A 27,397-nucleotide genomic window follows, 5' to 3' on the forward strand; every position below is an offset into this window, starting at 1 on the left:
TGTTTTATTATAGAGTCTTATCAATAAATTACTTCTCTGAAAATCAGTTTTTCAGAACTAAAATCTAATCTGGCAGGGTTCAATAAGTAACAAGATGAACTCAGCCATGCAAACAAAATATTACTAAGTTACTTTAATAAAATTTTATCACAACAACCTCAGGAAGAAGAGCGCGTCCTGGAGACTTAGACAGTTAATCTTGGATTTTATTAATATTTTGGATTCTTTTTGTTATGCCCTAGCCTCTGCTGCAAAGCTGTCTTCATTTTGATGCTAGAACGGGATAGATCTTTGGGTACGTTTATGCCTGTGATTCTTGTCTTATTTTATAGCACTATAATAAAAATAGCACCATCAGTGTTCAGTGCTCGCCGCGGTGCATTTAAGCACCTGGTCATTGCACTGAAAGAGAACTTCTGTAGGAACTGACCTTATTCCTCGTCAGTAACTGCTCACAAAAGGTCCAGCTCCCAAGTGTTTCAGTTTGTGCCATTCATTTTCTGTTCAGCACCTCTTACTATGTTTATTAAATTAACTTTATTGGGTTATGTTGCACACAATAGGATATTCAAAATTCCATCTTGACCTTCACAGCAGTATCCAATACCGCCTGGAAGACAACCAACAAACATTGTTTTGTATATACAACCAGCGTTCCGAGCTTGCAGCTACTTGTTGACAAATGCTTACCAGTTTCAGTTAAGTACATTGAGACATTTGAAAATAAGCATTGCCTCATTTTTAATGTATTTTGAATGGTTTAGGCTCACCTTATTAATCACTCTTGATTTCTAGGGTTTAAATACACACAATTTTTACAAAAGCAACATCAGGTCTTATCATTAATCAAACATAACATTTAGATTTTTTTTTATTGTGCAAAACTTAAGCAATAAGTCTTATTAGTACAATAAGCTGAAAAAGCAAGGGATATTTAAAACAATATTCACATCCAGTGTGCAATTTTCATCCCTACTTCCATCTTTTGATGTGGAATCTAGAATTCCCATCAGTAAGTGCTATCTGAAACCACCAATAGCTTGTTTCACCTTTTGTTATTCGGAGGAGACTCAGAATATATTTTTGCATTAGGTTTTTACACACAATTAAAACAGCTGTTTAAGTTGATAAATACAAATTAGACACTGAAAAGGGGGAAAAAATACATATTGAAGGCATCCACCTAAATGGTGACACGACTGATAATTTATAGCTTATATTCAAAAATATAATTGATATTCTGATTTTCCACTTTGAACTCAAGATTTTAGCAAATAACCCAAAGTTTTGCTTAAACATTCTGGCATTTGCTAATTGAAAAAGTAATTTAATTCAATCGTTAATTTTAATAAAAATCTTTAGCTTGTTAGATATTAAGTGCTACCGGTCAAGGCAGTCACAAAGACTGTTTGATGTTTACATAGCGCCACATAGATAAATATCTCCTTCAGAAAGAGGGAGATTATGTTTGGCTGGGAACATAATCAGAGTATTTCCTGACTATTTTAGGTATCTTTGCCTTCCACATCATAAATATGTGTCACAATTCCTTAATTTGATAAAAAAATGCACAGAATTCCACCCAAGCTTTAAAAAGGTGCTATCATTAACTAAAATTTTTCTATGTATAAAAGTATCAAGAACTCTTCAGTAGTAAATTTAATATTCAAAAGCAGATCATATGTAAACCTGTTAAAAAAATCACCACATAATTTGGCTTTAAAGTGACAAAGTATTTTGCTTAATATAATTTACTAAGCATGTGAAGAACTAATGTCAAACTACAATTTCAAAAAGATGCAGAGACTGGATTATCTCTAATACCGAAATACTCCATTTAAATATATAATTATATTAAGAATCTCCAAGAAAAATAATTATAATTTGTTACAGTGGTATTGTTCACTCCAGTAATGATCCTTCCTATAAGGAGGCTGCATGTTAACTAAAATACACTAACCTGTTGTAGTTCCCAATTAGAGAACGTCAATATTCTCCCTCTGCCTCTCTTCCACCCTGAATTTCCTAGGACTAGGTTTTCTAATTAAAGAAAAAGGGAATTATGCTCACTATCCAGATGGCCATTCCCTAGCCCTAATCAAAATCTTGTCCACTTATCTACAATTGTTAGGTTTAGGCTAGTAACAAATCTTGCAGTAAAGCGTTAATAATAGATGGTGTAACTAACAAGCCAATTTCTATATTTTAAAATATTGAGATCTACATATCAAAATATCTATGGAAGCACGAGTGCTGGTAACATCATTGACTCGTACAAACTGAGCCTTCTGTAAAAGTTGCAGAGACAGAAAAAGATGCCTTGAGATAAATGGAAATAAAATCCAACAGAAGACAGATTTCCCAATACTGAGCCCCAATTTCTTACAAACTAACACACGTATTTCAGCGACAGACACTGCTCATTGTTTTGGCCTCTCTCAAAATCAGCTTCGTAAGCTGTTACCATGCCAATAAAAAAAAATAAAACACACCCTCTTAAAATATTGTATATGGAGTTTTGAATTCCAAATATGAAATGAGTAAGTATTTTCATTTTCTTGCTATGAAACATCAACTAAAAACTATGAATTTTTATAAAGAAACCAAACTGCATTTTATACATTGTATCTGCATCGATACAGTTCTTCTCCGCGTTAGTGAAGAATTCAGCATCTTTAGAAGTCCAACATGTGCAAAATTCAATTACATTTTGAAGAAAATTCCAGTTTAAAAAGTTGCGTGTAATTTCATATGACAGGCCAATAATCTAAAAACCAATCTCAGAACAAATCTGTACAAAGTTTGCTTCAAATCTCCCTACACACCTACACCCTCCCCCAAAAGGCACTAAGTGGTTTAAGTGTGCAAATGGCTTCTTAGAAGAAACAATGTGCAAAGAGAGCCTGTGCCAGTAGCTCCACATTCTTTAGTGATTTCCTAGAGAGTATTGGTACTAAACGCTATCTATGGTACGACTTTCTACAGAACAGAAGACAGTCAGTCCACGGAATTGCAGATATCTTTCACTTTCTGATTGAAGTCTTCGGGTTGATCAGCATACACATAATGACCCGCACCAAGGACAGCCTAGAGGATAAAGGTGAAGAAACAGATCAAAAATCACCAGAATGTAATAAACAAATAAATAAATACTGGGACATGTGAAGAACCTGACTTTGACACGTTACCTGCTTGATACACTATTACTTGAAAAGACAGATCTTAAAACTGGAACCGATCGCTTGCACCCAGCCTGTGTTAATGCAGTTAGCACAACTGCTGCCAGGAGGTGGTATCATACAGCCTAAAAAGGACTGTAAACATCAGGAAAAACAAAAGCTTGTTTCACCTGTTGAAGGAACTTTGCTACACAGGAAAAGAGGGCAAAACTCCGGCTTATTCAATTGCACGCCTTGTGGAAAAACACACCACCATTCAAGTCGACACAAGTCACGGCAAAACAAACTTAGGAGAACGTGTTTTACATATCATACTTCTGATTCATCTTCATCCCCTTTGTTCTCCACTCAAATAGTTCTGCCAGGTTGCTCTTCAGTTCTGTAAGCGTTTGCATTACAGAGAGCATCAAATAATTGGCATTCTCTTATTATAAAAATTACGTGGAAGAAACTAAAGGAGGTACTAGGATAAATGATTAAGAACACAAAAGCTTAAATTGCTGGGGATTTTCTAGACTTGTGGAAACAGATTTCAACCCTGCAAATTAACAACAACTATGTTAAGCGTGAACAAGTAAAATCCATACGATGCAATATACGGGGGAAACACCCATATTTGTGCCCTAGATTATTTCACAGCAATTATGTAAAAAAACTTAAGGGCTTAAGTAACCACAAATAGGGTGGTTACTTATTTCTGTCATTTATCATTCTCTGCCAAAACTGGTACCAAGCCATCACCATAGTGTACAGCAAAGGTACTTGACCTGTTTTCTCTCAATTTTATAATCAGTCCAAGATCAATTTGTATTTAAATCTATTTTTCCCCCCTCCATTAAAACATGTTGTTTCTAATTGAAGCCCATAAAAGTAAAGTTATGTTATCGTGTTAAAAAAACATCACATATTGTACACTTCTGTCCAGATAAATCTAAACATCAGTAAGAAGACAGCTGGTGTATTCAAACATTTTATCACCTCATAGCATTGTAACATATATGCATATTCTGTTATCACGGCTGACTGATGTGACAATGCGTGAAGATCACATTTAAATTTGTTTTTATAGAAATCAACAAAAAATGCAGTGTGCACATTCACATCAAGTAGCAAGTACACACATTTTAAATAAGGCCGTACCTCTAAACAGGAATGTATTAGCTAGGAAGATAACACTAAGTATTTTTTTAATGACTTAAAGATGCTTACAAGAACTAAGCACCAGGTACAAACCATTCTCTTATCAGACAAACAAAAGCATTATACAGAAAACATAGATACAATTTAAACAAATCCACACGATAAACAAACAACTGCTTTAAAAGTCAACTTACTATTGTCTTCACATACGAATTTGGTCTCAGAGACTGGACAGTGCTGCCAGAATTGCCATCTATACACGAACGTGCTCCATAGACCACAGTGATAGGAATGTCTCGGTCCATTTGTGGAATCCGTTGCAGCATCGGCCTTTTTGCCCATCCATAAGGAATTGTCATGTTCTTGAAAGCTGTTTCACCACTTCAAGTCATTCAAGAGAGTAAAAACAATTAAATTTCCATTGGATTTGCCTTTTCTCTAAATTGGAGTATCTGTGCCTTTTAGTAACACAGAGTGCATTAATACACAAGGCTGGCATTTTTTACTATTAAGAAACAAAGTTTTCAAGGTTTGCATGTAATTTTCAACAGAAAGAACCTATGTTTTCACAGTACTGAGTGATAACACTTAAAAGAATGAAATACCTTATTTTTAAAGTTTTTTAAGAAATTCTTTACAAATTAAACCACTGTAACATTTTTTAAATTAAAAATTAGCACACAAACTCTCTCAGAATTAACACGCAGGTAGTTCAGAAGAAATACAGAACTAAGACAGCTTTTACATTTTTCAGTTTCTGGAATTCAGAAAAAGTACAACGTTATCTTTTTCTTCAATCAAGACAATAAATTTTACCATTTAAAAAAAGCAGCATGCACACCATTGCCATGGCCATCAGAGGGAATAGCAGGCCCTCAGTAAATGAAAGACTTCAAAACATACACTTGGAAACTCATACTCACCTGGGTGACTGTACATTGCAGTGATAAATATATTCAGCCACAGTGTTGTCATCAAACATCGATGAATACTTTCGCTTGAAATCCGGTCTTAAACGCTGAACAAGGCTCAATCCTGTTAAAACAGAAAACACTATTAGAGGAGGAATTAGTATATCCAACTTCATCAGATTGCCTAATGCTTTCCGTTATAACCCTCCAAACACGTTCCCTTGAAACTCGTGGCTAAGCTTGATGACCTCTAAACCAATGTTTTGTTTCACCACTTGCATGTCTTAGGAAAACACGATGGTATTACATCAAACAGGAATGAAACAGAAATATTCTAAAGGACTTTATGCTGCACCAGAAAGGGGGAGTAATTCAATCCTTGCTGAATACTTATAGGAAATGTTTGAGAAGGGCCACTGCAGCAATAGAGGAAACACGCAAATGGGACCAGCAAAAGGGCTAGGTAGAGCATCTTTTTGCCGCCAGTTTAGTCTCGCCTGATACCAACACTGCCCTTCTCCTTGCTCTGGCAGCACTGGGTGGGCCAAAAGCAGCCCACCTTTCAGAACCAGAAGGCACTGCTGAAAAAGCTGGGCTGCTCTTCCTTAGATATAAGTCTGTGCTCTCCTTTTACAGAACAGTCTCCTTCCGAAACTAGTTGATCTAGCTAGTGTTTACTTGAAAGAACAGAAGCCTATGTGGAAAAACAGGCGTAGAAATTTTGACAAGATTATAAGACACAAGAACTGGTACAAATCAAGAGATCTCACCTAGGAAAGCTATTGTCCATGCTCTCTTAACAGCCAAACTAGAGACGCAGGTCCCTTCAGGGGCCAGTTCAGGCTTTCTAAAGTTAAGCTCCTATTCCGAATCACTTCTTTAAGGAAGAAGCCGCTTCTAGTTGACCAGACAGATCTTTGGGACAACAGCCTCACTAAAGGGTAATCCTAGTCTTAAAAATATTATTCATCCTTGAAGAGTTTACCACTTGGGTTGATCAACTGAAAATACTGTTGTTAATCTGTGCAATTATGATGATGTCATTTCTTCCCACCTGTCCCTGGCCAAAGGCCTGGTACTATTTATGTAGACCTTGTCACAGTGATCTATGTGTTTTTAACCTTGAGATTGGACTATTGCAACATGCCCTTATGTATGCTTTAAATCAAATCAGAAAACTAATACAGTGCAGGAGAAAATAATTCCCTTATGAAACAGCTATTTAAGTCCTGAAGCAATGAAGATTTTGCAAACATTCTGCAATTTGCTCTGCTGCTTGTATTTTCTCTATAGAGAGTTCAATTGCTGGACTTTTGTCTTTCTCTGTCTGTTTATTTTTGAACACAAACGATACAGATGGCTTGGGATAAGAGTACCTAGAAGAAAGAGACTAATTCTGTGTCTTCCCCTGCTACCAGCATAGAGACCACAGCACCCCCTTTTCCAATAACGAGGGGACTGAATGTTACCAAATTTTAGAATTCATTTTCTGTTTTGATAGAAAGTGCTTTGGCTGTGGGTCCAATTGCAAAACTGTTCTCCTTCCCTAGGAATTTACAGGGGAGAATGAAACAAAGAGTCAAGGCAACTTTGGAACAAATTTTAGAATGCAATCACACTGGTTCATTCTTGTGATGTTTATTGAAGACACCCTCAATTGTCTGGCTGATGTTTTCCATAGTGTCTATGGAAATGCTGGAAGAAATAGTAACATTGAAGACACCAAGTTCCACAAAAATGGTGTGGTCCCAGTGACGTTACTGTTGTCCTGAGCAATTTTTAGGCATTCAGCTTTAGGAACAGAATTCACAAATTCAATCTAAGTGCAGAAACCCCAATACTGTGAGCCTCCTGGGTGACTGTTCCAGTTAAGTGAAGGAAAACATGCAAATCAACTAACTGGAAATCACTTAAGTAAAAAGATCTCTCTTGATTCTGTCTCTCTCCCAGGTTTAAGTACCTGCCTGAGGGTCTGATTAAATATCCATGTGATACCATCATGATATCCCAAAGAACCTGGCTCTCATTTAAGTGCCTAACTTGTACCTTTGAACAAGAGCAATTGGCTTTGTAATGAGGATCAGACAGCTATGCCTGCCCAGAACCTTAAACCCATGTATGTGTAGAAGCAAACCTGGGTTTGGTTCAGTGCCTTCATCAGGTTGGGTTTGATGCCTACTTCACAGCACAGTGTTTAAACTTACCCTTCTCCAAGAACTACGCTTCACCTGTCAAGAATTGCACATTAAGTTGATGATGGAAAACTTTTTTAACACGTAGAGTGAGAAATGGATGAAAAATTTTGAAAAGCATCGACCTCTGCAGCAACCTATAAGCGAGGTTAGGTTGGGGATACCTCGCCAAGACGGGGTCTGTTTCTACAGCGTGGTTTTGACTGCACTTGCTAAGGGAGACAACTTCAGCTTTGAACTCTTCTACATGGATCGATTTATGCACGCATTTGTTATTGGATAAAAGGCATTAAATCAGTGCTTATCACTCAATACGCTTCAGGTTGTTTTGCTAACCGAATTAGCATTTTACTTTAAAAAATAATAATCTGTTTATACAAATCATATTGCTTGTCTGAAAAGCTAATTTTGTCACGCTCCCCAAAACAATCAAATAGATCAGTATATTAAAATATATACTCTATAGAAAGAGATTTAGGAAACAGATGTGGTTTAAATGTAAACAAAGCCTAGAAATGTCATTAGTTTCTCTTCAGACTGAATAATAAAAATGATGAAGAGGTGAGTTAATTGTAACTTGTGAGGGGCCTGAGGGATCTCTTTTTCCAAGCCTCTCCAGCAGATACTCCTGTAGTACAGAGAGTAATAGACAGATAACCTCTTTCCCCTCTAGAAGGAACACAAATTTAAGATTTGATCACACCGTTCTCCCCACATAAACTAAAAAAATAGTATTTTTGGTCATCCCTACCTAGTCCTAGTACTAGGGTACACAGAGTTTTTCTAACACCTCACCAGTGCTGCTGAGGAAATGTAGAAATACAAAGGACAGACTGCCACTGTAATGCAGGACACCAGTGAGCCCCACAAAATTTCCTAGAGTAGTAAGAAAATGGCTAATGTAAAGAACCCATTTTCAATTTAACTTCTCTAAACTCAGGCCAAAGACAAATGAGTTTGACAGACTGCTTTCTAACGTTAACCAAATTCGGAAATCCTGTTTGTCCATCAAACTGCAGTTGGAAGGGAAACTAAGTGGACTGTGACTGGAGGCAACCAGAAAAAAACTTTTCACATTCACGCCTCTTTGTCAGGCTTCTCCAACAGATGTCCACATACTCTGACTCACTATAACTGTAGCCTACAGTAATATAATGTAGCTTGCTATAAACTATCATACCAGTATTTCTAATAGAAAGAGCCTGCCCTCTTGTCCTGAAGAGTTCATCTTTCCTCAACCCCTCCCACTTTTTCTTCCTTTTCTCTGTGGGTGATATGGCCTTGCAACAAAGCTTATCTTAATGTGATATCTGCTCCCTGTTTATGTTTAACGAAAACAGAAATGGTATTTAAGAGTAGCTAAAACTCACCAAAGGGTCCTGCTATCCTCAGCCCAGCTAATGGATTAAATGGACTCAATATAGCTCCTAGTGCTTTGATCCACATTGGAATTGGTCTTTCGTGTTCGGCATTGTCAGGCCTCTCTGGAAAACCCCATGGCTCCACTAAGATAAGATGTTTGACCCTGTGGGCAAAAAACGTTCAGAGGTTTAGAGTACATTAATTTTTCTTCGACTGAGTACGACAGAAATGTGCTATCTGTGGACTATGCAACCTGTTTTAGTTACTTCTGTCATAGTGGCTTATTATCTAGTTTCTGAGTCATCAATGGTTTTGCTTTTGATTACTAATTACAGAGAGATTGGATTGCAACTTGGAAGTTCATGTCACAAAGATAAATTCAGCATTCGATAGACACCCACTGTCACGCATTTGAGAAAAAGGGCAGTCTTGTTTCTATTTTTAAAACTAGCATAATCTATACGCTCAGTCAATATTATTTGCAGGAGCAGTTTAATTCCACAGAAAAGAAGATAATTGCATCTGTTCCATTTAAGTAAACTTGCTAAAAGTCTTTCTTTTTCAAGCCTTCTAAGCTCTCTGTTTTAAGAAGAGATGCAATATATCTGAAAAATCATCTTAGCAAAGTAAAGAGAGGCAGAGCAAAATTAGCAGATGTTTTCTCAATTTATTGATTTAGGTCATGAAACAAACGTCAAAGAGACAATTTATAAAACTATTACTCAAAGGAACCTCAGTACAGAGAGCATAGTAGGAATCTCCAGCACATGCAACTATCAATCACTTCATGCTGTGAGTCCCCCTCAAGCAAAAAATCTATTTCATCTTTGTAAATTGCAATCGTCTATTTCTGTTTAAACCCATAATAACACCAACTCTAAGTGTCCCAGATACTGCTGATTTCTGAAAAAGCGACACTTAACTATCGTTTTGCATATTTAAGGTGATTTTCTATGCAAGCTTCATGATCTTTACTTTCTTTTTCATGACTTCCTTCTCTTTCAAAGCCATGAGATTAGATATCTAATACAGAACAGTTCTTAGTGCCTAAAACGATGTCAAAAGTGACCCCAAAGGCTATTTCTGGACTATAATCAGTTGGGAAACCAAAAATCTGTGCTTGAAATGAGGGGTTGAAAAGGATTAACCTCCCAAAGATGTTTCTTGGCTGCCAGCTCATCCTCGAGCGTATTTGCAAGAAGACAGGGTAGAATTTAACTATACAAACCAAGCAGGAGAGATTAGAGGCTAATGACTGTAAGGAACATTCTGTGTACGAACTATGGAATTAAACACAATAAAGCAAACACATGAATAAAAACAGAGTAAACTTTTTTTCATCTTTCCTTTCTTAATGCTTTCCTTCCTATTTGGCATTTCTCCTTTTACTTACCAAGCCTAAAAAATAACCCAGGATAATGGGAAGTTGACCATAAGAAATCATTCCAAAAGTAACAGTTCAGAAGTTGTAGTATTTGAAAATCAAGACCCCCCACCACCCGAGAATATTCTAAATGGGAACCTTTTTGGATTCGTAACCTCAGATGTCTCATGAACAACTTTGGTACAACATAGTAAATTAACAGATCACCTAAGCTTGGAGAAACAGATCTGCTTTCCTAACAATATGTATCCAGAATCCCTTAAGCCTCTAATGCACTGTTAGATAATCTGGTTGAAAGCCATGCTATATTTATCACTTGATTCAATGCTGTCTTAAGATCCTACCAGTCAATTTGCTAATTTGATGGTGTTAGTTTAACTTCAGAGAAACATTAGTAATGTGAGAGCACAAACTGAAACACCCCCAAATTAATTAACCTCAACTTAAGCACAGTGAGGCATGAAAACAAAGCATCACTTTCGATGTAAATCAGCAGGGGGCAGAAACAATACCCCAATCCCACAGGGATAGGACAGCGGCATTTAGATACTTTAGAAGGGTAAGGAACTTATAAGTGATCCCTACAAGAAACTAACTACAGTTAGCCAACAGTTGTTTTATGCCCCAGACGAGAACAGGTTTACATCCCTAGAGCAGAGGACTGCATTTCTTCAATGCAATTCTGAATTGAGACGCATGCCTACTTTCACACATCATTTCCAGATGCATACGCCAGCTGTCATCCACTTGCAAAGAAAGAGGCAAAGTCTTTTAGGAAAAAATGATGTATGAATTTATTTCAAAATCTCCAAATGAGAGATAGAGAAATGTATAGGGAATAAATTGACGTGACTATAAAAGAATAGGATATGTTTTGTATAATATAGAATCTGATAGATGATGTGGAAAGTTGAACTTATGTTCACAGTTTTTCACAGGAGTCCACTATGTGTATCTAAACAGAAGTAATGTCCTTTTTTATACAGAATGCCCTCACTTGGTGGGATCCTAGCTCACCAGGGGCAATATAACCAGACTATATCAAAAAAAGAGACAAATTATTAGTTTTCGGGGAAAAAAATGGACTAGCTGTTAGCCACAACATGGTGCAGAAAATGCTGATGAAATGCAATCACAGGACTGCTGCAGCTGGGCTGTTTCGCAAAGAAGAAATATGAAGTGGCATACAGACAATTTAAATCAAACAGTCACTAAAATCTTTTTTACATCATCATGCTGGCACCAGACCGACTGCTAGCATATAGGCATAAATTACCTAGGGGAATTACATTCAGAAGTTTCAATGTTATCCATAATAGTGGGAAGTTTGGTAGAAACAGGCCTATTTTCCCTTCACAAACCTATTTTCGATCAGAGATACCACAAAATATTCACACATAAATACAATCTTTGCTATTTTGCATGGCAAGGGGGTACCGAACAACAACAAAGAGGTACAGAAAAATACACAGAAAAACACGCTTACCACATCGACTTATTTCTATTCCTCTGGAAACAAACCATCCAATTAATACCTTGGGTTTAAAATTCAGTATCAAGTTTGTTTAAATCAGCACAGTCATTTACTTAAAGATAATCTGTGAAGAGCTTGATAAAATAAAATCTGCCTTAAAATTACAGAAAAGTAACTCCTTAATTCCTTTATTTTCACATACCTTGATGGGTATTTTAATGAGTAAGCAGCAGCCAGGAATCCACCTAGGTTGTGTCCAAGTAAAATCATTTTTTCTAACCCCATCTCCTTTCTCCATTGTTCTATGGATTCCACAAACTGATTCTCTGCTTCCCGAGCATCAGTGTCAAAGTGTGGTCTACTGCTACGTCCAAATCCCAGGAGGTCGAAAGCATGAACGGTCCTATTCTCACAGAGATCTTCAAAATTGAGAGCCCACAGTCCAACACCTCCTCCGAACCCATGCAGGAGAACAAGTGGAGTTTTATGTGAAAGGTCCGGAGAGAAAGTCAGTGTCCATATTTTATTTCCATTAGGTATATACACATATCGCTTATTGTATGTGCTTGCAATACCTAAAGAAAGAGTGGAAAAAAATGAAGTTGATAGACATGCCTGATAAAATATGAAGTACATTCTATGGAAACCACTGTTTTAAATAAGAGTTCCCTTTCAAAGGGGACAGCCTACAATCAAATATCTAAATAAAGGAACAATGAAAATCTAATTCTAAACCTTTTTATTTCATCACAGTGTAAAAGCCACATTTAAAAACTTCTTCTTCTTTGATTACATTTAATGCAAATTTATAGAAAATCTAGTTATATCTATAAATCTTATTAAAAACCAGAGACTTACATTTTAGCATTTTGTCCTCAGCCTCTTTAAGGTGTAGCAGTGATGTGGGACACCAGGCAGGAAGCCAGCTGAATAACCATCCTAACCTACAACAGCAATACAGAATAAAAATTTCTTCAGCAAGATGGCAATTTTTTGCACCATTTGATGCTTTGAAGACATTTCTTTTGCTGCTCTTCATAAAAGAACCCATGTCAACTACACACCACGCAGGACAGGAGTTTGCAGTGGGAGGGAATTCACTTTCTCCTGACTTTTATAAAGTGGTGTCAAGATCAGGGGCGTTCTTCAAACAGCGCACTGTTTCTCCACTGCTTCCTTATCAGGGTGTTCTGATCTATCTCCGTCAGAGCAGGCTTCTTCTGAGAACCTGGAGACATCAGCCCTCAAGGCGACCGGACAAGCCTGGCAGGATATGTAACACAATCATTGGGGTTTCCAGCCTCCTCTCAAGTTCCCTTGGAAGTCTGCCTGCACACACATTACCTTGCACGAACCTACTATTTCCAAAAAAAGCAATAAACCATGCGCTTGCCAGCCTAACCTGAACTGATGCATACACTAGATAAATGTAAAAAGTAGAAAATAAGCAGGTTTATTCTAGTAAAGCAAAAACCTAGGGCCTTCATTACCAACTTAGAAACAAAGTCCCAGAAGAAAACAAACCAGCAATTTCAATTCCCCCAACAGAAGCTCCTTTTCCAGGTGTCAGTTACTGTCTTGGTAGCACTAGCTTGACCCTGAGAGCAGGGGGAATGACTCAGCTAGCGACATTGCCTCACTGACAGCGCTTCAAAGGGCACAACAACTGGGTACAGTTCTTCCTGGGTGCTAATTTATCCCTTGTTTTCGAGATGGAATCCTGTTTTTCTCCTCTCTCACCTGTTTTTGAAGATGCTCAGACTATCAGTGCAAGGCTGCTACTGTAGGACCCCACAGCATTCCTCATAGGGAAGAGGATAAGGTCACCAAATTCACAATCAACTTACTTTCTTTAGCACCTTTTTCCTACACTGAACTGTTTTCCAGTTAGTTATATTATTTTCAGGCCTGAATGCTGAAAGTATTAGTTGTCCAACAATTAATGTTAAAAGACTGTAAGGTTATTAATGTCCAATTTTTCAGAGTGTACACATGGATAACAAATTACAGATTTGGCCCATCAAGTTCTTTATCCAAAGGACCTTTTCCTCACCTTTTTAAGGGGCTGAGCCACTCCAGTTGCACAGCGACTTCAGTTTATGATACAACATGGAAGGTTTTCTGGGGTACAATACAATCGCAAGTAGCACTACTCGGATTCATTGAAACGTTTTAGGCGATATCAAGGAAAAAAAGCCACAAATCATACCTGATCAGAAAGGATTAATCATCCAATCACCCATGCCCACTGTTACTCAGTATTATTTACTCCTCTGAGAAACACACTGATGTCCAGCTGTTCTGTGAACAACCTTCCTAAACCACCAGACCATGGGAATCGTTACAATGCTGTATTGAGAGATGGGGAAGGACGGTTGTGTGTCCTTCCATGCCATGTCCTCATGCAATCTAAGAAATGAAGGAACTCAGCATCTTACAGGAATGGGCGTCCAAGTGTTTTGCTGCCACGTTAATCTACGCATTTATTTAAAAGTAAGATTTTTAAAGATGCTGAAGATGGCAGAAGCCAAAAGCAATTTCACCAGCAAATAACTGTGAAATCTGAGTTTAATACTGTCACTAATTGTGTCCAATGTTATGAATTACTCTGGTAAATTATTAAACAATAGCTATGTCACCGCCCTTTCAAGCCAGGCTTTCTTCTAGTTATATGCTCAACTAGGCATTTTCATAACTCTTAGGTCAGAAGCACAAAACCCAGCCACTATTTCCCCCATGCCAAAACTATATGAAATGTTTCTTCTAGGCAAAACCACTGATTTAGCAAAGAAACTTCTTTAAAGATTTCTTTTTTTTTTACAGAAATGTTTAGTTGCAATATGTTAACATGAAGACAGTGTAGAGATACAACCACGATGAAATAAAAAAGAAATCTACAGTTCACAGTCCCAGAATTTTATTTCCCAGTCTTAGGGAGACACCTGGATACTCAGGAAAAATATTTAGAAAACTGCATCAGAATGGGAAAGTTCTAACACAGATGCCCTCTCCGTCTTTTGTTAGTTATCAGTACTGTTTATAAATACTGAGATTTTCATTCAGAAGACATCACATACATTTATAGCTTGAAAAATACAGTCAGCAAGCTGAAATGCTTAAAATAAAAATTATGGTTGCAATTCTGTCATTCTGTACTTGCCGAACTAAAAGAGTAAGTGGAGAAGGCTTCCTGTCAAAAAAGTGATCACTTTCTAGAAAAGTTATTTGAGAAAGAAAGTATGTTGTTACTTACATTCAGAACTTAACCCTTTGTCTGTCCCCCTCCAAAAATGATTTACCACATTGCTAGGTGTTTTTCACATGTGAAGACCAATCAGCTATTTAATCAATTTGAATCATTTCTCTGATAGCTTTGAAAGACCAGACTGTGGCCATATCATTTCTTTTGTACATCTGTGCTAAATGGGTCTTCTAAATGCATGCAAGAATGTCAATTGCTTACATGGCCTATCATTTTCATTTCTGTGACATAAAGTTAAAAGAACTATGTAATGTCAAAAAAGAAGCAATGGATCTTTCAAGACAGTGTGCTCACCAGCAATGGAGATAAGATATGAAAGAAAACTAAAGATTTCAGCAGCAGTTTCACATTGTAAGTGAGCTATCCACTGCCAGCAGAGGCAGACTCCACTCTGCTCTCATCACCCACCACTTCCCAGACACTGTTTCCACCTCTCTTTTTACAAAGAAGAAACTCAACAGTGAATCCTGTGTTTTGAGGAGTTAAGAAATCCATTTGTCTTAGCTGCTCCCTATATCAGAAAGCGTGAAATAAATCTGGCAACTGACAGCCCAAATTTCTATCATTTTTATACTGATTGTACATATGGGTGTTACATGTCAAATTACCAAGGCGCATAACTAGTGGAATTTAACCTGTATATTCATTTGCGGCCATGCAGTAACATAAACCAGTGTGCACATCCATGCTAAAGTAAGCAATAATCAGTAGGGCAGAGAATGACAGAGAATGCTTCCTCGCATCTCCTATTTGGGGTCAGTTACGCTTTTCACAGCCACCTAAACAAGTGTGGAGTACCAGAGGCAGGAAAAATCAGAGGCCAGCAGATGGGGGGCTGCTGACCTGCCGGGCATTCAAAGAAGTTGCGCTCTCTGCCAAGAGTCCTCCACGCTTCTTGTGACACGACTTGGGCAGGAGAACAGAAGGTAAGGGAAAGCCCCGGACACACTCACTGAACGGCCTTAGACATGGAAAAAGTCAAGGTGATTAGTGTGAGGTGAAAAGATTAGCGAGACCATCAGTAGCCTATGCCGATGACTAAACACGGTAATAAATAATGAAAACAAAAGGGACACAGGTGCAGACATTTGACAATATGGAGCTGCAACCACTATGCACAGGGGCCAAGCGGCCAGCCAGGACCTAACACATTGGCTGGCTGGAGCAAGTGTCCTGCTTCCCCGGGTTCAAGCATAAGGAAGGATAAAAATAAATAAATAAATAAAATAATTACTTAAAAATATATAATGCGTACTATGTTTACACATCTAAGGAGTAACGAATAATTGAATATTGTGTAAAATGTAACTAGCACTGCTTTTCCTTTGCTGCTTGAATGTTCATTTGAACCAAGAACTTGCTGCGACAGCACAGCTTAAAATGCCCACGGGTAACTTTCAAAAGAACTGAGAATCAAGTAGAGGCAGAGGCATAGTGAACCTGACCCACCCATCCACCTCCACTAATTAGGTCAAATTGGATGAAGAACGTGGCAAATATGTAACTCAGATACTACCATTCTGTCAGCTAGATTAATCCTATTTAGCTTGGTGAGAGTTGATTACATACAGGACAACTAATGGATCTGTAGCCAGTTACAAATTTGACTTACTCCACAAAAAGCTCATGAAAGCTTAGGTAACATTGAAGAATTGAAAACATCTATTGTAACACTGTCGTATGCACTCAAACAGCTGAACAGTCTATCTGATTTCTGGCTCATAATGTGGATTTAGAAAATGAAGCTCTACCATATAAAGACGTTCAACAAATGTTCAACAGAAGTTGCTTATAACTCCATCTAGGAGATATAAATGTACAGACATGGAGCTCATTCTCTCACTTTTCAAGCTTACAATTAACTTACATTAGAGTTATATGAATGCATGGCTCACAAGATGTATTAAGCTTAAAATCATTCAACAGAGGTTATTTTCCCATGTACACCACCATTGCACAGCTAGCTGCAATAATCTATGCAAAGCCTGTGTGGCCAAAAAGCAAAACAAGAACACCTACAAGCAACAGAACTCCACTAAATCAGAGTAAATGAAAGCAACACCATTTGCTACATGATGATTTGTCAAAAATTGCTGACCCACCAAGACAGGAGACGCAGAGATCTTCCTACAATAGTGAATACAAAAATCGTCTTTCCACCAAGAATTTTGAGGTTAGTAAGGTAACCAAAACTCCCAATATAGACCAAGAAACAGGTGCTGAAACATGCATTAGTGACAGAAGTGTGGAGAGTAGACTTTCCTGTCACGAAGATTATTTGGACTTAAAAATTACATCAGTATGGAAACCAGAGCTCAGGGTATACAAGAATTACACAATAACTCACAAGCAAAGGATTACGGGAATGTAACTGAATGCACGAGCAACAGAGCTGTGTATCTGGTTTTGTCTTGTTCTCAGCAAATGAACATATTTCATATTTTTAATTGAATTTTTGCAGACAGTGTTGCAAACTACCAAGCTAGGGTTTTAGCTCAAGAACTTACAAAGCTGAAACACAGAGTGAAATCACTGGTAAAACATTTCAAACTTTACTCTTAAATCTTATTACAATCAAGCTGATTTTTCAAAAACCCCTAACCTTCTCCTCTCCTGACTCTCAGAACTAATTCCAGCTATTTATAAGGAATGAAAGAAAAATCAAATTAATGCAGAGAATTTGTTGTACTGTTTCTGCCCGCCACCAAGCGGAATGGCATTGTGATTTTCAGGGCCATCCAGCTGACACGGTGGTTATGAACATCCATCAGGTTGAGCTAGCCCCACAGAGCATCTTGCACTATAACAGCAAAACAAGGGTAAGCTAATGAAAGACTGCTCAGACTCTCCCATCTTGTTTCCGCATGAGGTATTTTTGAAGTACTATGCTAGCAAAGGAATTCAGAACTGCCAATGTGTTGAAATCTAAATACGATAAGCATCATAAGGCTTACTCTTCTAAGGTCTCACGTAACTCCACCACGTAAAAACACTTAAGCATTGTACTTCAGTGAAACAAGTCATCTATTTAAGTGTTTTGCTGAAGTGAGGTTATAGTGCTCAGTGTTTTACCAAAACAAACCCTAAATACTTAAATATTATCATTAATCCATAAGTAACAGCCAAAAGAGATCAGTAATTAAAAGAATGGAGCAACCGCCAACAAGGAAAAGCAACTTACTCAACCCTTCCAATTGTTACAGAAAGACTAAGAATGGGCAAAACAGGAGGAGTGAAAAGGAGCGTCAGGTATTCATAATGGCGCAAGAGGTCAACATACCAAATTTAGAGCAAAGGGCCAATTTTAAAAGTAAACTGCTTTACACTAATGCTCTAAGGACATTCTATAGTTAACATAGGATTTTGTATGGATGGATCCTTAAGTGAAATAACCAGAGATACCCTTTTCCCCTTTTCATTAGCTGCTTCTTTTTTTTTTTTTTTTTTTTTTTTTTAAGAGGAACCGTAGAAATAAGTCTATTTACTGAATGTTTTCTGCATTTTCCTCAGCATCAGCAGTAATTTACACAAAGCCTAAGAGTGGTTTATTCCATTGTCAACACCACCAAGTTTTCAGAGCAAATTCTATTTTTGGTTACTAAATTTCAACTTTACAGTAATAACCTGAAACAATACAAAGCAAAAGAAACAGTCAAGGATGACACAATCAAATAGGACTTTGTGTGTCAAAATGCCAGAGAAAAGTACATGTTTACATCTGTCTGATTATGTCCAAGATACATTTAAGTTATAATACACTTTTCCTTTCCGATTTCATTAATTTAATGGCTTGCAACACCAGAATACTGAGTGTTGGTCACATGACTGATTATGGCAAGAATTAATGCTTCTTTATTAACGTTTACTAGCAACACTATCATTACAAAAAACCTACTATTTAAGTAAAGAAAAATACTTTTCTTTCCAACATTCATTGTATCCAAGTTCCATCTTGTTGTCTATTTACTCCCAGAAGAATTTCTCTTGAATGTTTAAATGTTTTTCTCTAGGATGTTTAACAAATCACTGGGAAAAAAAATATGCAATAAACCTATTTCAAACTACTGTGTGAAAGAACAAGAAAACATGTTTCTAAAACTCCAGTAAATGGAAAAATAAACTTGAGGAGATACAAAAGTGGGAACTATTTCCAACTCAAGGAAGTTTTAAAATTATTATATATTGGAACCGCATATCTCTGTATCAAATTTGATAACATTCTTGTTTGGCAACACAGTATTAAATGACTAATAGTCATAAATTTAAAATGCATAAGGTAGTACCACTAAAATTAGGATGTCACTTAATCATTGTGGATTTAGTATTATGAACAGGTTCAAGTTCTTCTATATCATTTCAGATAATCCAGTAGTCTCTTAACATTTTAACAACTGCAATAATTTAAAATCCAAGAAAATTACACATTTAGGGTTGGTACTAATTTAGGCAAAGCAGAAATCTTGCTATGACAGAGAAAGTTGGGGTGGAGGAAGTTTTAATATAAAGAAGTAAATAAAATAAATTCTTAAAGACCTAGATTCTGTTCAAAGAATATGTAGGAATATAACAGTGAGATTTTATTAATTATAAAATGAAGTAAAAACTACAAAGCAAAGCACATTTAATTGAAAATGAGAGAATGTATTACTGATTAGCATGAAAGAGAACTCCAATTTCCTAATTAAATTTGTAAAGTTTAGGAAATTAGGAAAATATGTTTATCGTGTGAAAGCAACACACTCTGCATGAAACTAAGAAAAAGATGCAGCAAATACATATTAGACTTAAACCTTTGCCACAAATAGTTCACTACGGTTAATATTCAGTGTTAGTCCGTAAAGTCAAGGAAAGACAATTTTTAAAATGAGAAAGATAAAACACACAGAAAAGTCCGTGCGTTAGTCCGACTCTGAGAAGCACCCTACTTCTGCATTTTTATTCCTGCTGGTATCAGTATGTGGTAAACCGAGTGATGTGATGCCTGAATCTCAGGCCATCCTCACTACAGCAGATCAGATCAGATCTAAAACCTTACTATTCCCTCCATTTTGACAGTTCAACTATTTTTGTGGTTGCTCTCTGTCAGATTTGTGAAATAATTCAGCTTTAAAAGAAACTACATTTTAAACCAGATAATGACGGAGACCCAGGTGACAGAGAAGGCAAACGGTTAATCAACAAACCTACAGGCTAACAAGGTGGAAAAAAAGACTAGTGCAGAAAGGTGGAGGACAGCAAGCTTTTAAGTCAGAGCTGCCACTGACAGACAGTAACGTATAATCACGCCCTCAGTCAGTCTGTATTTAACTGGGCAGCGATGTCTCAGGAACAAGGCTCAGGATATGGTTTCATGAGAACTTCAAGAGCATAACCGATTTTAGGAGTCCTTGCAGTCCTTCATTCCTGCCCCCAAAGTGCAGCATGTTCTTTTGTGCTTAATCTTTCTGAGAATAACAAATACAGTCAGAATCATTCAAGCATATACAATCTATGTACAGTAACTGTTATTGCAAAGGCTGTATATCCAGGGGCAGAGCTTCTGCATGTACAACAGAAGTCAGCTGTAGTAAACCACAACAATTTGAATGATGTTTCTAGGACAAAAATTAGGCTCTGGCAGCTACAGACAAACATCAGGAGAAGACAAATATTCCATGTTCCACTTCATAATCACTGCATGAAAAGACCAAAAATGTTGTAATCCTCAGGGAAAGACCTTGAAGAGCACACTAAAGAGGCAAGGCCCAGAAGCAAGAATTAAGAATATGGTATGGGAACAAAAAACCTCAATCCTTTAACAAATGTCTGTTTTCATAAGGTGACAAAAAAATGTATGAAATTGCTGTGAATGGGTTAAAAAGGGAACCAATTTTTTCCCCAGATGACATTATAACCCTGCCTATAAAGTTCTGTTTAGATTAGTTTCAAGCCAAGATGTTCTATGCAATTAGATGTTGTGAAACTCTTGGATACTTTCAGTAATATTAAAACAGAATGTTCTGAAAACCTCTGCATAATATTTCTAGGAAGTGTAATGTACATCAGCCCCATTCCAACAAAAAGCCCATGATAGGTTATTGCTGAATATTGCTACACTAGGTCAGAGGTAAAAACAATGCATTCCTTATGTACTTACTGCATCTTGAACTCTGTATTCAGAACATTCGACATCAGAATTAATGTAAAAATTCAGAAGCAAATTTTATTACTGTCTCTATTTACATTAACACTGCTACAGAGAACTATCACTTACCAAAATTAACCTGAGAATGTAAATAATGAATGTGAATCCACAACCAATGAGCATTTTCTGGCTATTTTAGTGATACTGAAGTTTACAGTGTTATTTAAATTCATTCAAGCCACCCATGCATTCAGGCAGTGGAGAGGACCTACATTTTTGCTCCCTCCCATGCTGAACCTCAGCCATAGGTACATGTTGCTGTATACCTTGGATCATTGTGGCCCCCTCCCAATTTTCTTCTCTGTCTCCCAGTATTGACATTCATTTTTTTTTAATCCATATGTATCTGTTTTATATGTTTGTGCCATTGCTTCCATCCCCTTTCTAATTATACCCAAAGGCGTCTATTCCAGGGCATGCGCTTTTTTGTTACATACGACAAGAATGAAGTTTATCTCTGGGCTGCCACCCAAGGGTGCAAACTGTAATGCTCATACTGCTTACAAAGTAGCTGTGTTAGCACCCAATGCAAGAAACCATTAAGCATGTCTGCAATAAAGAAGAAACCATGCATGTGGTCATACAGTTATTCCTATTACTGTTCACTGCTATATAGGTTCCAAATCTACAAACAAGGGCAGTGTCCTACCATCCTTCAAACATCATGAAGTTCTCCACGGTCAGGTAAAAGTCAGTCCACAAATCTACTACAGAATGGGGAACTAATTACTTCTAACAAGCTTTCACAGAATCACAGAATGGTTCGGGTTGGAAGGGACCTTAAAAATCATCTAGTTCCAACCCCCCTGCCATGGGCAGGGACACCTCCCACTAGACCAGGCTGCTCAAAGCCCCATCCAGCCTGGCCTTGAACACCTCCAGGGATGGGGCATCCACAGCTTCTTTGGGCAACCTGTTCCAGCGCCTCACCACCCTTACAGGAAAGAATTTCTTCCTGATATCCAATCTAAATCTACCCTCTTTCAATTTGAGGCCGTTGGCCTGTGTCCTATCACTACACTCCCTAACAAAGAGTCCCTCCCCATCCTTCCTGTAGGCCCCCTTTAGGTACTGGAAGGCCGCTGTAAGGTCTCCCTGGAGCCTTCTCTTCTGCAGGCTGAACAACCCCAACTCTCTCAGCCTGTCCTCATAGGAGAGGTGCTCCAGCCCTCTGATCATCTTCATGACCCTCTGCTGGACCTGTTCCAACAGGTCCATGTCGTTCTTGTGGTGAGGTGCTCCTCCCTAACATACAACACACTCTCTAACATACAGGCATTTCCCCTTAAAAACTTTATGTTTCACCAACTGCTAACAGTAACCAGCTAAGCAAGCCCTCTGTTACTTCCTTCCATCTCTTCTAAGAACTAAAATTTTATATTTTGATTTAAGAGCTAAAATAAAACACAATCTATAGAGAAAAATCATATTGGCAACTACAGACCAGGTATGGAAAAATACAGAATACAGAAATAATGATGCAGAGGAGAGGAAAGGGGGGAGCTGCACAGTCCCACTAAAACTACTCAGCCCTGTGACAGAGATAACATGTGGCACACACAGGTTAGGTACCACCGAGGACCTACATCCCTCTGCTTCCTCCACTGTAAACTCACATCTGATAGAACCTGGCATTGCCACAGGTGTTAAATGTTTTTACCAACAAAGCATTGCACATCGCATTAAGAATTTGTGAAGCATAATTAAAATAAAGAAAATGAAAATTTCCTCTTGGTGTCCTTCAGATGTTACATAACTTTCTACTACTTTCATCTTATCCACCCACCTACTGATGCACTCCTGCTGCCCTTCACATACTGCACAACCTCAGCCTTGCTTAAAACTTACCTGTCAGCCTTTTCACACCTTCCATGACAGAGGGCCACATTTCAGACTGTCCCCAAATGCCATCAAACAGGACAAGAACAGAACACACGCGTAACAGGCACCTCTCAAATCTGCACCATTGCCCACCTACACTCTACCCCACTTATCTTTTGCTTATAGTCCGTAGTGTATTACGCAGAATTTAGGTCACAACTCAAACAGGAGATGGATGTTCTCATTTTTCTGTAAGGAGTCATATAAGAACACAGACAAAAGACTATCTGAAGCACATGATTATTTCCCTTAGCTCCAAACATGCTATAAACAGACCCCGCTCATATTCAAGTGTGAACATGCACTGAAGACAGGTTGTTGTACTGCATATCACTAGAACAGCTTCTACTTTGTGTTCCTTTATCATTGTCAGCTACGATGACTAACACCTACCTATGTCAAACTTCAGGAACTGGTATTCAACGTTGTGGGCTACCCAGGCTCATTTCCACTTCTTGGAAAACCTACAACGCGTGCAAGCCTTTTCATAACAGACTGTTTTGTGTACATGCCTACGCTACAAATGCTTTAGATGTCAAGGAAGTTTAAGTAGTCTTAAGAACAGGTAAGAAGTTAAATTGGTCTAAAGAGCCATTGCATCAAATGTCCCCTTATAGAAAGGTATGATACAATTAATAAGCCTTTAGTGTCAGTATGACACTAAATGCAACGAAGAAAAAAAAATTCTACAATGATCTGCTAGCACTAACCCACCCCATTTCTTTTTTTTCTCATTGCAATACCCTTCTCTTCCTCACTTCAATATATGAGTGGACTCTCTCAATGGCAACAGGCACGCTTGCATCTTTTGTTACAGAATGCATTTTTATGCCTGTGTCTTCCCCTCCCTTCTAGTCTCCTATGATCCTGAGTTTTCTATTACAACTCAACAGAGCACCTTCCTCCTCCACCTTTCCTCACCATGTTTTCTCGGTGACACTTAAAATCCTCCTCTTTTACCCTCTTAACCTTATTGCAGACTGACCTCATTCCCTTACACAGCTTCACTGACTCACAAACCTCTCTTCTCCACTGACCTCTCTCCCGCTGTTCAGCTTCTCATCTAGGTCTATCAGAGCCAATGCAAATGCAGACACCCACCTTTCCTCCCATGCCCTCTTCTCTCTGGCTGTAAGTACAAATCATGTACAAAAACCTACCCTGAAAGAATGTCAGAGTTGCAAGTAAATACTCAAAAGTTACGAAACATGCAAATCAAAGTTTCCTCAACATGCAATCTTAATAAACCACTATGTAAGAGGGAAGAGAAAAGATGCTTTAATAACTTATCAGTTGGGAAAGTTGTTCAGATTCTCCCATAAAAGTTCAGAAAAGTCAGACATCCTCCTGGCACAAAAAATGCCCCTTTTGGAAGGGCAGGTCTCTGGCTGGGCCTAGCCAGCCCCCTAGCAGGCTCTAAAAAACCTAGAATATGCCCAAAGGCATGCAATACCTTGTTGAAGTTTGCATTCTCCAATGATCCATAGTCACCAATACTTTGGCAACCCCAGCAGTAACCCCATAGCTATTGCCCCTGTAGATTTGTGACTCCGCTTTAATTTCCACAGGGGCTACACACACCCCCCCCCCGCCAGGTACCCTAATCCTACTTTGGCAATTTTTGTAGTAGTCTTTGCCTGATACTTGGAAAGTTTCCACTTCACCCACACAATTAGTAGCAGATTTTCTAATGCTGCCTCTTCAACCTGCCTTACCCCCTGTCAGTAACATCCTAAACATAAATTTAAAATTACTGCATAATTACCCTCTGCTTCTCATATTATTTTTTTTAAGGACTTGATCTGGATGGCTGATAATCTAGTCAGTTTTTTTTTATGGGGGATTTCAGTCATAGCAGATGACTTGGCCAGGTAATTGCCAAAGGAGAGCGGGACCTTCTACAGGAGGCAGAGGAAACCTTCAGGCCGAACACTGAAAGCGTCTGTTCTCTCATGACAGTTTCCATAAAAATTTATGTCCATTTACTGCATCCACAAAGCACGAAGCACATGTAGCACACCCAAACTCTGGGATCAGCTGCAGGCCCAGTGGTGGCAGTGTAACCACGCACTTGAATGCTGCTTCACTGAAGGTGGCAACCAGCATTTCCACAGGCCACTGGAAAGGAGCAACTGAGAGGATGCACTGCTGCTCAGAAAGAGAGGGAGACCTCCCGCAGCCCACTGGGGCACATCAGTGCGGCCTCTCCTCCTATCATCTAATAATAAAAGCAAGTTTCAGAAAGAGTGGAGGAGAAAACCTTTCAGCCTAGACATGTACATCCTGTGGCGTTCAGACCCCTAGATGATGTTTCTTAAGGCTGTTTCCACAAAGAACTATGAAATACTAAAGAATTCTCTGAAAGATCACAAACATACTTGATGAATTATAAATTAAATATATGTAACTTTCCAATTTTACTTATTTTTAAACTGTGAAATAAGGTCCAGGGGCGTCACTGTCACCTCATGAAAAGGTCTTGACCGAGGCTGTGGTCCTTTGGCAACTCCTTGCCATCAGCCCTGTCACCTAATTTCCTGCTAAGCTGAGGGAACTTGAAAAACGATAAGTAAATGTATAAATGGGTCTCACTGAAATCTAAAAATTCCCTTCGTAAAAGTAAGTATGTCACGTATAACCATGGAGGATCAGTACGAAATGGGTGAAGCAAATGAAAAAAAAAAAATAACAAAGAGAAAACTCTTCTCTAAATCTCTGTCCTAAACATGAGTTGAGGAATATCTAATAAGCAAGCTAATTCAAAGAGGAGCCAAAATCAAGTAAAAAGAGCTGAACGGATCATCTACTTCGAGACACTCACTGCATTATTTTTTTTTTTTTTTAAACATTTTTCCATAATGTTTGCCTACAGTTGCCAGCCAGGCAAAGCTGAACATTACAGTTCTATCCCCTACAGCGTTTAATCAAGCCTCTCATGGGGGCATTTAGATGAGATTCTTCCTTGTTTGTGGACAGGGCTATGACCATCTTTTTTCTGCCACTGGAATGAGAAGACATCCCCTGTCATATTTTACCATCTTTCCCTCTCTCCCTTGAGTATTACATTGATCTTCCTGATCAAGAAACAAGAGAGACCTTCCTGATGAACATAGGCCTTCCCTTCCCAAATTCACAGAAAAGCAGGAAAACTGTTAGAAACAGTCCTACAACTGCCTGAAAACCTGCTTGTATATATGCTTTCAGATGAGCACATGCATATAACACAAAAGGCGTTAAGCACTGAAGCTACGACCAACACAACCCTGCTGTCGAAAAAGACAGTATCAGAAAAGAGGAAGGAAATGTCCTTTAACCTTTTCCCACATGTGCTCACCACACTGAAGTTATGTCTCACTCGCTCTTTAAAAATGCAAGTTGTAGATACCAGATCTGCTGTCAGTCATCTGCGCTATACGAAAGGCCCTTAGAAATAGTCTCCTTCCATGAAGAAAAGTAAGCAGGAACCTGCTTTCAGCAGTCTACCCACTTGGTTTTCTTTAAAACTTAGATGAGGTAAAAAACAAAAAAAAAATCAAGCAAAAATTTTGACTTGAGAGTGTCCCTTCATACCACTACGATATCCCCATGAATCATCCTACTAAGAGGCAGACATAGGCTCTATTGAGCCTAATAAACTAACCCTTTTATTAATCAAACAGTTCACTTCTAAACTATATACAGAATTCTGTAATACAAACAAGCTTGAAGGATAATGCCAAACCAATTGTGATTACTGGTGTGGCCGTACCTGTTTTTACCTATTACTCCAAGCCATTATTCTGTGAAACTACAGGCCCCTTACAAGCAATTTGATGTAGGCTTGTAAATGCAGATCCCATAAAATTTTTGTTTTAAAGAAAGCTATTGCACTAATCTCAGAGGGGGGAAAAAAACCACAGAATTCTGTTTCTGGGATTTTTTTCCATATATATACACACATCTTGGAGCTGCTATTCCTAGTTATACGACAAGCCATGACATGCCATAAGCAGTCCTGCTGAATCCAGAGTGAGTAGAAGTGAATTCAATACTGGCAAAAGGCTTATGCTAGGCTCTGTGCCTCACAGGCGGAAGTCTACGTCTAAAACTTATGCAGAGAAGGTCCAAGGCTGTGAAGAGGTTTGGAAATCTTTAGCAGGCAACATGTTAACCAAGCTATCACTTCCATGATGAATACTAAAACATTTGTTTAGTTAATCGTCTCATTCAAAGTTAGGACAATGTCAAGAGTATCTTTCAGCTGAGATCGTCTCGAAAGTAACTGAGCCGCTGCTATTCCGTTTTCACTTCGCTTTACACAGTTACCAGATTGCGACAAACTGAGTGTGTTGCATAACAAGTTGAGTCATGCTATTTTTTTCAAAGCGGATAAAGTAAACTTCATATTTATTCTTTATATACACCTGTCACAATTTAATCTAGGGTTTT

At 38.2% G+C, this 27,397-nt stretch overlaps 1 protein-coding gene across 1 annotated transcript in view; it reads right to left on the minus strand.

Annotated features, from left to right (window-relative positions):
• Positions 1 to 528: 528 nt before the first annotated feature.
• The window catches only part of ABHD5 (abhydrolase domain containing 5, lysophosphatidic acid acyltransferase), a 31,376-nt gene continuing 4,507 nt past the window's right edge, over positions 529 to 27,397 (minus strand). The window contains exons 2-7 of the mRNA XM_074575124.1: positions 12,501 to 12,586; positions 11,845 to 12,217; positions 8,793 to 8,947; positions 5,243 to 5,354; positions 4,514 to 4,700; positions 529 to 3,087 (exon numbers count right to left, since the gene is read on the minus strand). Coding sequence (XP_074431225.1) covers positions 2,998 to 3,087; positions 4,514 to 4,700; positions 5,243 to 5,354; positions 8,793 to 8,947; positions 11,845 to 12,217; positions 12,501 to 12,586 — 1,003 coding nt within the window. The 3' untranslated portion in view covers positions 529 to 2,997. The remainder of the gene's footprint in view (positions 3,088 to 4,513; positions 4,701 to 5,242; positions 5,355 to 8,792; positions 8,948 to 11,844; positions 12,218 to 12,500; positions 12,587 to 27,397) is intronic.

The sequence above is a fragment of the Larus michahellis genome, chromosome 2 (assembly GCF_964199755.1).
Source record: "Larus michahellis chromosome 2, bLarMic1.1, whole genome shotgun sequence".
In the NCBI taxonomy this organism is placed as follows: domain Eukaryota; kingdom Metazoa; phylum Chordata; class Aves; order Charadriiformes; family Laridae; genus Larus; species Larus michahellis.